At 38.6% G+C, this 14,084-nt stretch overlaps 1 protein-coding gene across 3 annotated transcripts in view; it reads left to right on the top strand.

Moving 5' to 3' along the window:
• TEDC1 (tubulin epsilon and delta complex 1) overlaps nt 1–14,084 on the top strand; it is an 87,049-nt gene that overhangs the window by 29,069 nt on the left and 43,896 nt on the right. For all 3 annotated transcript variants that reach the window (XM_072629646.1, XM_072629648.1, XM_072629647.1), the window contains one exon: nt 7,370–7,456. In XM_072629646.1, coding sequence (XP_072485747.1) covers nt 7,370–7,456 — 87 coding nt within the window. The remainder of the gene's footprint in view (nt 1–7,369; nt 7,457–14,084) is intronic.

Raw genomic sequence — 14,084 nt, 5'->3', positions numbered from 1 at the left:
GAGTAACTGAGTGATTAAGATGTTTGAGGGAGAATAATTTTGTATATTGAAGTCCACTAGTGTTTATCTCTATCTACCTATCTAACATATATAGTATATATACACACGTATATGTATATATACATACATATATGTATATATACATACATATATATGTGTGTGTGTGTGTGTAAAGAAAAATTGTGAGCCAGGTACTGAACTCTTGGTAAAGAAGGAGAGTGACCTGGGGGTCTGTACACACCAGCTTTTAGGATTTTGATTGGGTGATTAATATGAATGGCATGAATCTCAAAGGAAGACAGGTTACTGAGTGGCAGAGGTAGGGAGAGAACCTGGAAGTGGCATTGGGGAGCAAGAAGTATTGAAAGTTCCCCATCTTGACCAGTGAACTAAGAAGAGTGAGTGAAGGTACAGCCAGCACTGGAAAGCGTGGTCAGAGGGGCTGTGTCATCTGAGGGGAACCAAGTTTCCATAAGAGGTATGGAAGTAGCTGGAAGGAATGGGAGAGGAAAAAATTTAGGATGAAGGGAAGTTTGTTGCCTGTGGAATAGAATTCCTTATGGCACAATGGAAGAGCTGAGTGTTATTTGTTTGAAACTTTGGGCTATGAAGATTGAGAGGGATAGGAACGAGCAGTTGGGTAGATGGGTGTGGGAAGTGGGGTTTGGATGATCATGATCTACAGGAGTTCAGAGTCAGTGTGATATAAAGGCTATGGCCAGTTGTGAGAATTTTTAGCATTGTTATGTAAAGTCTATGACCAGTTGTGAGAATTTTTAGCATGGAATGAAGAGCACAACTCCTCTTCTCAACAGAGGTTGGAGAGCATACTGGAAGCAAATGCAATATTAAATGGGAGGCCTGTAATCAGTTCACAACTCTCCTTCCTTATAAAGGATGGAGATCAGACAGGAAAAAGGGCTAGCTGGAGATGGCAGTTAGATCTGCACTGCAGGAGAAAGAAGTCCTGTTCCCCACCAACTTTCCTCTTTTCTCAAAGGACAGGAACAGTAGTAATTAGAAGGCCTGAAGTGAAAGGGTAGGATGCTTCTCTTTGCACCAGAGATTCTCCACATCCTAATTGGGAGATTGAGCTTGCAGCAAGAGATTGCCTTGTGCTTCCATAGACAGAAATCATTCCTTTGGAACAGATGGAAGATGTTCAGCTCTGCCCCTTGCAGTCTTCCCTCAGGGGACATGCTGGGCCTAGCAGGAGATGGAAAGCACAGAGTACTTAGTGTGTGAGTTCTTCTCACCTGAGGAGACTGGCAATGAGGTGGCAGCTGGAAGTATTATTCTTCCTGTACAGAGGGAAGTCCTTTGGGGCAGATGGAAGATGTTAGGCCCAGCCCCTCATAGCCTTCTTTCAGGGAATGTGGTGGGCCCAGAAAGAGATGGAAGGCACAAGGAGCTTGCGCAATGGTGACAAATGGTGTTTACTGAACTGGAGCTGAAAGTACATGCAAAAGGTCCTTCCCTGGCAGCTTCCCAATAAGAACTTCTGTAATCTACTAGCTCCTGTCTTGCCGCAAACTCATGGCACTTCCTTTCCCATTATGTTTCTAATTTTTTGATCTTAGGTAAAAGAACTTTCTGAGATTGAAGTGTTTAGGCAATTGGTGACAAAAAGAGAACCATGCCATCTGAGGTCCCATTGACAATCAGATTCTTAGAGCCTGTAGAAGTAACAGTCAAGTTTGATGAGAGGCCATTGAAGCAGCTAAGCAACTTGCTTAGCGCAACAATGAGTAGATTGACTCACCAACTCAGATACCTTGCCCTGGAATCCGATATTCCTAGTTTTCTTTTTGGGATCTCTTTCAAGAGGTGATTGGTAGATTCTTTTCATTTCTATTTTCTCCTCTGGTTCTAGAATAGCAGGGCAGTTTTCCTTGATAATTTCTTGTAAGATAATGTCCAGGCTCTTTTTTTGAACTTGACTTTCAGGTAGTCCAATAATTTTTGTTTAATTTGTCTCTCCTGAATCTATTTTCTAGGTCATTTGTTTTTCCAGTAAGATATTTCACATTGTCTTCCATCTTTTCATTCTTTTGGTTCTGTTTTATAATTTCTTGATTTCTCATAAAGCCTATTTACTCCATTCTAATTTGGAAGGAATTATTTTCTTCAGTGAGCTTTTGAACCTCCTTTTCCATTTGGCCAATCCTACTTTTTAAGGCATTCTTCTTTTCATTGGACCTCTTTTTGGACCCCTTTTGCCATTTAGGTTATTCAATTTTTTAAAGTATTATTTTCTTCAGTATTGACTTGTTTTTCATGATTTTCTTGCATTGCTCTCATTTCTCTTCCCAATTTTTCCTCCACTTCTCTTGATTTTCAAAATTCTTTTTGAGCTCTTCCATGGCCTATGACCAATTTATATTTTTCTTGGAGGCTTTTGATGTAGGAGCTTTGAATTTGTTTTGTTCTGGTTATATATTTTGATCTTCTTTGTCACCAAAATAATATTATGTAGTCTGAGTTTTTTTTTTACCCTCTTTGCTCATGATCCCAACCCAAGTTAGAACTTGACTTTCTAACTCTTTGTCAGGGTAGGACTCTGTTTCCATTGGGTGTGGGTGTATTGTCCCAGTCTTCAGGAATTTTGTATCAGCTGCTAGATCTCCCATCCTCTGTGGGCCCAGATCTCTGGAAGCAGCCTCTGCTTCTACTGCCACCATTGTGGCAACACCCCCTTCCTCTTCCGCTCCAGGGCTGGGACTGGATTCCCAGCCAAACCAGTTGTCAGAGTTTTCCCACTGACCTTCTATGCTGTCTTTGGCATTTGTAGGTTGAGAAATCTGGAAACTGCCATAGCTGCCTGTGATTTTGTCCTCTGACCCTGTCTGCGCTGGTGTGGTATGGTCCGTTCTTGCAGGTTGCAATAGATGCTTTTTGTTGACCTTCATGGCTGTCTTGGACTGGAGATTTGTTTCACTTCATCATTTTGTGGGTTCTGCTCCTTTAGAATTTGTTTAGTCATTTTTATAGGTATTTGGAGGGATTTAAGAGGCGACCTCAAGAAAATCCCTGCTTTTACTTTGCCATCCTGGCTCTGCCCTTTTCCAATCTCATTTTTCAAGGAGTTATTTTCTTTTTTTTCTTTTTTTATTTTTTTGATTATTTTTTAATGCTTAACAATCACTGCCATACAATTGAGATTTTATCCCCCCCACACCTACCCCCCACTACCCCCCTCCCTCCCCATGACTGCATACAATTCTGTATAGGTTCTACATATACTTTCCTATTGAGTATATAATCACTATAGTCATGCTATGTAGTCGGACTAAAATAAATGAAAGAAATCATATAACAAATCAAAACATGATACACAAACACATACACATACACAAACATGATCTGCTACATTTTGCGAATGACTTCCATATTTCTTTCTCTGAGTGTGGAAGGCATTTTGCCTTGAGAACCACCATTGGGATTTTTTTTTTTATAAGAAGTTCTTGCATTATTACAAAATTCCAAGTCAAGGAGTTATTTTCTTTGGTGAATTTTTGTATATCTTTTTTCCATGCTGTTGAGTTTCTTTTCATGATTCTTTTGAATTACTCTCATTTCTTTTCCCAAGTTTTCTTCTCCTTCTCTAATTTTCTTTTTAAAATACTTTTTAAGCTCTTGCAGGAGTTGTATATGGAGTTGAGACCAAACTACATTTTTCTCTCTTTTTTAAATGTTTATTTATTTATTTTTAGTTTTCAACATTCACTTCCACAAAATCTTGTGTTCCAAATTTTCTCCCCAACTTTCCCCTCTCTCCACCTCAAAACTCCATGCATTCTGATTACCCCTTCCACCAATCTGTCCTCCCTTCTATCACATCCCTCCCTTACCTTTTCCCCATGTTCTCTCTTTTCTTGTAGGGCAAGATAGATTTCTATACCCCTTTACCTGTATTTCTTATTTCCCAGTTGCACGCAAAAAAAATTCTATTCTCAACATTCATTCTTAAAACTTTGAATTCCAACTTCTCTGCCTCCCTCCCTCCCCACCCATCCCCACTGAGAAGGCAAGCAATTCAATATCAGCTATATATGTGTAGTTTTGCAAAAGACTTCCTTTAAAGGCATGTTGTATAAGACTAACTATATTTCCCTCCATCCTATCCTGCCCCCCATTTATTCTGTTCTCTCTTTTGACCTTGTCCTTCCCCAAAAGTGTTTACTTCTAATTACTCCCTCATCCCATTTGTCCTCCCTTCTAACATTCCCCCTACTCCACTTATCCCATTCTCCCCTACTTTCCCGTAGTGTAAAATAGATTTCCATATCAAATTGAGTGTCCATGTTATTCCCTCCTTAAGCCAAAAGTCATGAGAGTAAGCTTCACTTTTTCCCTCTCACCTTCCCCCTTTTTGAAAAAGCTTTTTCTTGCCTCTTTTATGAGAGATAATTTGCCCCATTCCCTTTCTCCCTTTCTCCTAGTATATTCCTCTCTCACCTCTTAATTTTATTTTTTTAGATATGATCTCTTCCTATTCCACTCACCCTGTGCTTTGTGTGTGTGTGTGTGTGTGTATAATCCCTTTAACTACCCAAATACTGAGAAACATTTCAAGAGTTCCAAATATTATCTTTCCATGTAGGAATGTAATACACAGTTCAACTTTAGTAAGTCCCTTATGATTTCTCTTTCCTGTTAACCTTTTCATCCTTCTCTTGATTTTGGTGTTTGAAAGTCAGATTTTCTTTTCAGCTCTGATCTTTTCATCAAGAATTCTTGAAAGTCCTCTATTTCACTGAATGATCATTTTTCCCACCGAATTATTATACTCAGTTTTGCTGGGTAGGTGATTCTTGGTTTTAGTCCTAGTTCCTTTGACTTCTGGAATATCATATTCCAAGCCCTTCTATCCCTTAATGTAGAAGATGCTAGGTCTTGTGTTATCCTGATTGTATTTCCACAATACTTCAGTTGTTTCTTTCTGGCTGCTTGCAATATTTTCTTCTTGACTTGGGAACTCTGGAATTTGGCTACATTATTCCTGGGAGTTTTTCTTTTTGGATCTCTTTCAGGAGGTGATTGGTGGATTCTTTCAATATTTATTTTGCCCTCTGGTTCTAGAATGTCAGGGGAGTTTTCCTTGATAATTTCATGAAAGATGATGTCTATGCTCCTTTTTTGATTATGGCTTTGAGGTAGTCCCATAATTTTTAAATTGTCTCTCCTAGATTTACTTTCCAGGTCAGTTGTTTTTCCAGTGAGATATGTTACATTATCTTCTATATTTTTCCTTCTTTTGGGTTTGTTTTGTAATTTCTTGGTTTCTCATAAAGTCATTAACTTCCATCTGCTCCATTCTAATTTTTAAAGAAGTATTTCCTTTAGTGAGCTTTTGAACCTCCTTTTCCATTTGGCAAATTCTGCTTTTTAAAGCATTCTTCTTCTCTTTGGCTTTTTAGACCTTTTTTGTCAATTGAGTTAGCCTATTTTTAAAGGTGTTATTTTCTTCAGCATATTTTTGGGTCTCCTTTAGCAAACTGTTGACTCACTTTTCATGATTTTCTTGCATCTCTCTCATTTTTCTTCCCAATTTTTCCTCCACCTCTCTTCCTTGATTTTCAAAATCCTTTTTGAGCTCTTCCGTGGCCTGAGAGCATTGCATATTTATTTTGGAGGCCTCTGATGGTAAGCATTGTTTTTCCTCATCCAACAGGATGAAAAGAGATACCTGTTCACTGAGAAAGTAACCTTCTATAGTCTTATTTTTTTTTTCCCTTTTTGGGCATTTTCCCAGCCAGTTATATGACTTTTGAGTTCTTTGTCAAGACAAGGGTATACTCTGGGGACTTCTAAGTTCTCAGTTCCTTCAAGGTGGCACAATCAAGGGAGAGGAGTTTACTCCTCTCTTGGCCTGCGCACTGGTCTGGGAGCAACCAAAAACTTTTCCGCCCAGAATCTGTGAGTAGTAGAATTCCCTCTCCACAACCTCCTCCAGCTCTGCCATGCCAGGGTTCCTCCTCAGTCCAGGGCTGAGCTCAGGGCTGAGACCCAGATCAGTGGCTCAATTCCCCCAGGGGCTTCAGGCAGAGAGCTACACAAATGGATGCTGTGGCTGCCATTGCAGTGGCTGCTGCTGGTGGTCCGGACCTCTCCTGGGTGAAGGAGCCCTCCATCTGACCTGTGAAGCTGTCTGTGGTGTTTGTGGGTTGAGACATCTGAGAACTGCCACTGCTGCTGTAGATTCCATCCCTGAGACTTGTTCTGGTCCTGTTCCTCCCTGAGCCGCATGGTCAAGCCTGAGCTGCGCTCTGCTCCGTGTCCTGTGTGATAGACCTTTCCTGTTGGCTTTCCAGGTTACTTTGGGCTGGAAATCTCTTTCACTCTGTTGTTATGTGTCTTCTGCTGCTCTAGAATTTGTTGAGAGTCATTTTTTTCCAGGTATTTTATGGGCTGTGGGGGAAGAGCTAGTGTATGTGCGTCTTTCTACTACGCCATCTTGACTCTGCCCCCTAAAAATTTTCTTGATGGTCAAATCAAGTAAGTATTTTTAAAGTACCTAGTACATATGTGACACAGTGCTAGGGATTCAAAGAAAGTAAAAATAAACAGCCTCTGCTCTCAGGCTAATGTGAGAGATAACATGCAGACACCTGTGTGCAAGGAAGACACATATAGGATACATTGGTGTGTGTGTGTGTGTGTGTGTGTGTGTGTGTGTGTGTGTGTATGTGTGCGAAGAAGATTAAGAAAAACTTGGCAGGACTTCCTGCAGAAGGTGGGACTTTAGTTGAGACATGAAGGAAGCCAGGAGACTAAGAGGTGGAGACAAGGAAGAAGAAAATTCTAGGCCTGGGGAAAGCCAGGAAAAATGTCTGGAATTGGAGGATGGAAAGTCTTGTGAGGGAATCAAGCATGAAGACCAATGTCACTGTATGACTGACTCAATATTGAGTCAGGTATACAAAGACTAGAAAGATGGGAGAGTACCAGGTCATGAAGTGCTTTGAACACTAACCTGTGGATTTTATTTATGATCCTGGTGGCAATAGAGAGCCAGTGGAGTTTATTAAATAGGGAGATGGTATGATCAGACATGAGTTTTAGGAAGACCACATTGGCAGCTGAGTGGGAGGATGTACTGGAATGGGGAGAGACTTGAGGCATGGAGACCATTCATCTGACTATAGTAGTAGTCCAGTTGTGAGGTGTTGAGGGCCTGTACTAGGGTACCAGTGTCAGGAGAGATAACAGCATTTATTAGAGATGCTGCAAATGTAAAAACAAGATTTGGCAACTGCTAGGCTACTGGTGGTGGGATGGGAATCTGGGTGACTCAGAGAATGATGGTCTGCACAGATGCCCCCTGAGTTCTCCCTTTTCTTATTTGAGGTTTGCCTTTCTGTTTCAGTTGTTGCAGCAGTTGGAATCAGAAAACTCTTGCCTGGAAGCTTTTCTGGAGTGGAAGCATATGGAGCTGGTATACTGGCAGTGGATGGTAAATTATAGTAGGGGAACCTGATGCTAACTTTTGTCTTCTCCCTTTTTTTTCCCTTGACACTCCTATCCCTATTTAGTGCTATTAGCTGAGAAGTCATCAGCATCCCTTCTCAACCATTATTCTTCCTTAGGGATTATGTCAAGTCCTGGTTAACAAATGACTAATCAGTTCTCTCTCTCTTATCAAAGAAAGTGTCTTTACTCTAACACTTGAATGTATTTTATTTTTTAAATCTGGAAGTCCAGGTTTGTTAATGGCCTCTGGGCTTCATTTCTAACTTCTCGATTAATCCATTTTCTAATAAGTAAAATTTTAAACAACTTCATTTTTCCTCCTTAATAGATATCATGCTCAAATTGCACGTTATTTCTTTAACTGTGTTGAATGATGGTAAGAATTTGATTTTTTGCTTTTCAGGCTTCAAGAATAGTAGGTAAGTAGACTATCATTCTTAGAAGTACCAGAAACATCATCAATAGCATCACTTTTAATTGTTTTCAGATACTAAATTACCTCTTAACTAGATGAAATAATAATTGTTCATTAAAAGACACTGCTGGAATTTGGGGTAATCATCATCAGAACCAAACTAAAAAATAGATTAGATCAGTAGCCCAGAACCAGATTCAGTCACTTAAAAAATACATTCCCAGAAACAAAAAATTCTTTTTTAAAAATTTATTTTTATTTTATATTTAACGTTTTATTTTTCCCCAGTTACATATAAAAACAATTTTTAGCATTTCTTTTTAAAACCTTGAGATCTAAATTCACTCCCTTCATTCCTCTCCCCCTCTCCACCATTGAGAAGGAAAGCAATTTGATACAGGTTATACATATACAGTCATGCAAAATATATGCATAATAGTTATACTGTGAAAGAAAATGTAGAAAAATATTCAAGAACAATAAAGCACAAAAAAGTATGTTTCGGTCTATATTCAGGCACCATCAATTCTTTCTCTGGGGATGGATAACATTTTTTATTATAAGTCCTTCAGAGTTGTCTTGGATTGTGGTATTGCTGAGAGTAGCTAAGTCGTTCACAGCTGATCATCTTACAATATTGCTGTTATGTACACAGTACATTTCACTTTGCATCAGCCCACGAAAGTCTTCCAGGTTTTTCTGAGAGCATCCTGCTCATTATTTCTTATAGTGTAATAGTATTCCATCATAATCATGTACCACAACTTGTTCAGTCATTCCCCAATTGATGGGCGTCCCCTCAATTTCTAATTCTTTGCCCCCAGTAAAGAGCTGCTATAAGTATTTATAAATAAGTATATATATGTTTTTACTTTTTAACAGACCTAGTAGTGGTATTGCTAGATCAAAGGATATGTGTGGTTTTATAGCCCTTTGGGCATAGTTCCAAATTGCTCTACAGAATGGTTGAATCATTTCACAACTCTACCAACAATGTATTAATGTCTCGTTTTTCCCACATCCCTTCTGACATTTGTCACTTACCTTTTCTCTCCTGTTAGCCAATCTAATAGGCATGAAGTAATACCTCAGAATTGTTTTAAATTGCATTTCTCCAACCAATAATGAGGTAAAGCATCCTCTCACATGGCCATAGATAGGATTGCCCCATCTGAAAACTGATCATATCTCCAGTCATTCATCAGCTGGGGAATGGCTCTCATCTTTACAAATTTTCTCCACATGCTTTAAAATTTTTTTCACATTTACAATTGCTAACTGTATTTCCCTATATCCTATTCCCCTACCCATTTATTCTATTCTCCCTCTCTTTTCACCCTGTCCCTCCTCAAAAGTGTTTTGCTTCTGACTACCCCCTCCCCCAATCTACCCTCCCTTCTATCACTTCCCCTTCTCTTATCCTCTTCCCCTCCTACTTTTTTGTAGGGTAAGATAGATTTCTGTAGCCAGTTAAGTGGGTATGTTATTCATTCTTTGAACCAGTTCTGATGAAAGTAAGATTCAGTTACTTCCCACCTTTTCCCCTCCACTGTAAAAGCTTTTTCCTGCCTCCTTTATGTGAGATAATTTGCCTCATTCTACCTCTCCCTTTCTCTTTTTCCCAGTACATTCCTCTCTCACCCCAATTAATTTGTTTTTTAGATATCATCCCTTCACATTCCGCCCAACCTATGCTATATTCCTTCTAACTACCCTAATAATGAGAAAGGTCTTTTGAGTTATAAATACCATCTTTCCATGGAGGAATGTAAACAGTTTAACGTTCGTAAGTCCCTTATTATTATTTGTCTTTCCTGCTTAACTTTTTATGCTTCTCTTGAGTCTTGTATTTGAAAGTCAAATTTTCTATTCAACTGTGGTCTTTTCATCAAGAATGCTTTAAAGTCTTCTATCTCAAACTGAATGTCCATTTATTTTCCCTGAAACACTGTACTCAGTTTTGCTGGTTAAGTAATTCTTGGTTGTAGTCCTAGCTCCTTTGCCCTCTGATCCTTTAATGTAGAAGCTGCTAAATCTTGTATTGTCCTCACTTTTGTTCCATGATAGTCGAATTGTTTTTTTTTGGCTGCTTACAGTACTTTCTCCTTGACTTGGGAAGTCTGGAAATGGGCTATAATATTCCTGGGAGTTTTCATTTTGGGATCTCTTTCAGGAGATGATCAGTGGATTCTTTCAATTTCTATATCACCCTCTGGTTTTAGAATATCAAGGCAGTTTTCCTTGATAATTTCTTGCAAGATAATGTCTAGGCTCTTTTTTTGATCATGGCTTTCAGGTAGTCCAACAATTTTAAAATTATCTCTCCTGGATCTATTTTCCAGGTCAGTTGTTTTTCCAGAGAGATATTTCACATTGTCTTCTATTTTCTCATTCTTGTGGTTTTGTTTTATTATTTCTTGATTTCTTATAAAGTCATTAGCTTCCATTTGCTCCATTCTCATTTTTAAGGAATTATTTTCTTCAGTAAACTTTTGTGCCTCTTTTTCCATTTGGGCATTCTGCTTTTTAAGGCACTCTTCTCCTCATTGGCTTTTTGTACATCTTTTGCCATTTGGCCTCATCTGTTTTTTAAGGTGTTTATTTTCTTCAGTATTTTTTGTGTCTCCTTTCCCAAGCTGTTGACTCATTTTTCATGATTTTCTTGCATCACTCTTATTTCTCTTCCCAGTTTTTCCTCTACCTCTCTTACTCGTTTTTTTAAAATCCTTTTTGAGCTCTTCCATGTCCTGGGACCAATTCATATTTTTATTGGAGGCTTTGCATATAGGAGTTTTGACTTTTTGTCTTCTTCTGAGTGTGTTTTGATCTTCCTTACTACCATAGTAATTTTCAATAGAGTTTTTTTTCTGTTATTTGCTCATTTTCCCAGCCTATGACTTGACTTTTAACTCTTTGTTAAAGTAGGGCTCTGCTTCCATCCTGGAGGGTGAACTGTCCCAAACTTCATGGATTTTGTACAGCTTTTTTCAGAGATATTTCTAGGGACCTATAAGTTTTCAGTTTTTCCAAGGTAGTAAGGTGGTATGATCAAAGGAGAAGTGTTTACTTCTCTCCTAGCTTGTGCTCTGGTCTGAGTGACAACATGCATTCTTTTCTGCTTTGGAACTTTGAGGAGGGTTCCCCCTTCACTGTGACCAGAAGTTCTACTATGTTAGGGCTCCTCTTCACCCTGGGACTGCCATCCAGGAATGGGACCTGGATTTGAATTTGGGCAAAGAAACAGAGTCCTGCTTTAGTGCTAGCAAGAAGACCTCTTTAATCTCCTTCTTATCAGTTGTTCTACTCCCTTACTGTCTGTGTGCGAGAGCTCCAGAAGCAGCCACTGTAACTGCATCTCCTGTTTCAGTCATTCCCAAGGTCTGCTACTGGTTTGCTGGGACCAGGTCTGTGCTCTTATAGCCAGTGCTGGACTATGCTCTACACTCACTCAGCTGTGATAGACCTTTCCTCCTGACCTTCTAAGTTGTCTTTGGTGTCTGTGGGCTGAGAGGTCTGGAAACTGCCACTGATTCCACTCATTCAGTTGCTCTGAGACTAGCTTTGCATTTGCTGGGACTGGGTATGCACTGGCGTAACTGGACTGAGCCCCTCTCTTACTCTGGTGCTACAGACCTTTCCTGTTGACTTTCTAAGTTGTGCTGGCAATTTGTTTCAGTTCATATTTTTGTGGGTTTTCCTGCTCTCAAATTTGTTTAGAGTCATTTTCAAAAGGTATTTGGAGGGATTTGGGGGAGAGTTCAAGTGAGTTTACTCTTCCATCTTGACTGCGACAACCAAAATACTCTTTTACCTCCCAAATTGGTCCTGGGAGCTGCAATATTAGCATGTATTAAGTATGTCTGATGCTCAGCGTCCTAAGAGATACATGGACAGAGAGAGTAGCTTTTGCTTTGGCAAGACAAGGATGAAAGAAAACTCAGTGTGTCTGGGCTTCAGCAGTACTAATTAGGTTTAACTGGCTAGGTAAAAAAAATAAAGATAACTGGGCTAGCTCCTGTTCTGTATAGGTTGATCAGAAATCATCCTTTTGTCCTTTCAAGTTAGAAATGCAGATTTTTTTTCCTGAACTGGGATGTGTTTTATCTTCTTTTCTGGGAAAGAAAAAAAACATATACATGGATATTTTGAGTCAGGGATTCTGAGAGCATGTGGGTAGGTTGTCATGAGAGACATCAAAAGTCTGCTACCTGTAGACTTCTTTTCAGATGGTTCTTTGTTCATAAGAACATTTAATTTCAGAAGTGGTTGGAATGACACTTATGAGTTCTCTTCACTAATGCTGTGCTTACAGCATTCCTCTGACTTAATAACCTTTCCAACTATCTCTTTCCAACTTTTCTCCTCAGTCTCTGTGCTGTCTTTTCTTCTGTGAACTTTCAAGCTGCTAGCTAGCATAGTTGATGGCTCTCAAAATGGAAGGACCTGAAATTGGCCTTTGCTATTATCATTTGCTTGGATAAAGGCATAGATGGAATCTATATGAAATTTGTAGATGACACAAAACTAGAAACAATAGCTAATATGACAGTCAAGAATGATGGACCAAATCTAGTAAGTGTAAAGACATGCATATGGGTTTAAAAAAACCCACAATGTTGAAGTATAGGTTGATAGAGGTGTAGCTGGACAACAGATCTGGAAGTTTTAGTCAATGCAAACCTAATGAGTTTTGGAATCTCAAAAGCTTTTAGCAAAATATTCAGAACAATGGAAGTGGAAGTCCTTCTGTATTCTTCTGTAGTCAGACTGTATATCAAGAGTACTGTATCCAAGTCTGGGTGTTATATTTTGGAAGAACATTGTAATTCTTGAATATCTTTAAGAGGCTCTTGGGAATGGTGAAGGAATTGGAGACCATGGAGGATCACTTGAAGAACTGTGATTGTTTAGCCTGGAGAAGAGGTAAATGGGAGATTTTAATGTGATAGCTATTATATGGGAGAAAAATCAGACATATTCTGCTTAAGCTTCAGAAGAAAGTATTGGAACTATTGGTAGAAATTACAGAGAATTGGATTGGAAAATGTAAACAATTAGAGCTATCAAAAAGTGGAAGGAGATGCTTTGAAAGGTTCTTCCTCACTTGACCGTGTTTAAAAGATGATTGTATAACTACTCTTCAGGGATATTATAAAAGGGATTTTGGTCAGGTATGCATAGAAAGAGTGAAGAAAACCTGAGTTTATAACCTCCCTCTGATATATACTAGCCTTTTGACCCTGGAAAATTCCCCCAACTTCTTACTTCTCCAAGCAACTCTCTAGGTTGTGAAATAGTTGCAGATCTGCATTGGTAGAGGGAATTTCCCACTAATTGTTCCTTACCAATGAAATCAAATTTAAAAAAATAGATTGAATAAATGAGGTCTCTTAAATTCATCAGATACTAAGTGCCTATTATATGCAAGGTGCTGTGCTGGGGATACAAAGACTAGAATGAAACAATTCTTACCATTAAAGAGCTTATGTTGGTATTAATACTTTGTAAGCTATGCCAAGATAATACCAATGCCAAGGCATAGATGGAATCTATGTGGAATGGAACATGTACACAAATAAGGAAATATATTGCATATACAAAATAATACAAAGTAATTTCTTTATAGCTTTTAAGATTTTACTTTTTAAAAATTCATTAAAATTTTTTTCTGTTCTCAATTATTTCCCTTTTCCCCTTTCTCCATCCATTGAGAAGGCAAGAAAAGCAAAACCTATTACAAATATGTATAGTCATGCAAAATAAAATCCCACATTAATAATGTCTAAAAAAAGAAAGAGAGAAGAAAATATCCTATCTTCATTCTGAGCTCTTTGTGGACTGTGAAACTGAAGAGTTTCATCATGAGTCCTTTGGAGTTGTGGTTGGTCATTATGTTTATCAGAATTACTAAATCTTTCAAAGTTGATCCTCTTTATAGTTTTGCCGTTATTATTGAAATTGCTGTCCTGTTTTTGCTCACTTCACTTTTTATCAGTTAATACAAGTCTTCCACATTTCTTACAACGTAAGTAATTTTCCATCACATTCATATATCCCAACTTGTTCAGTCATTTTCCAGTTGATGGGTGTCCCATAAGTTTCCAATTCTTTACCACCACAAAAAAAGCTGCTATAAATATTTTTGTACCTATGGGTCTTGTTCCTTCTTTCTTGTTGGATTGTAGGGTATATACAG

The sequence above is a fragment of the Notamacropus eugenii genome, chromosome 1 (genome assembly GCF_028372415.1).
Source record: "Notamacropus eugenii isolate mMacEug1 chromosome 1, mMacEug1.pri_v2, whole genome shotgun sequence".
Taxonomy (NCBI): Eukaryota; Metazoa; Chordata; class Mammalia; order Diprotodontia; family Macropodidae; genus Notamacropus; species Notamacropus eugenii.
The sequence above is the reverse complement of the archived record's forward strand: the minus strand, read 5'-3'. Positions and strand labels throughout refer to the sequence as shown.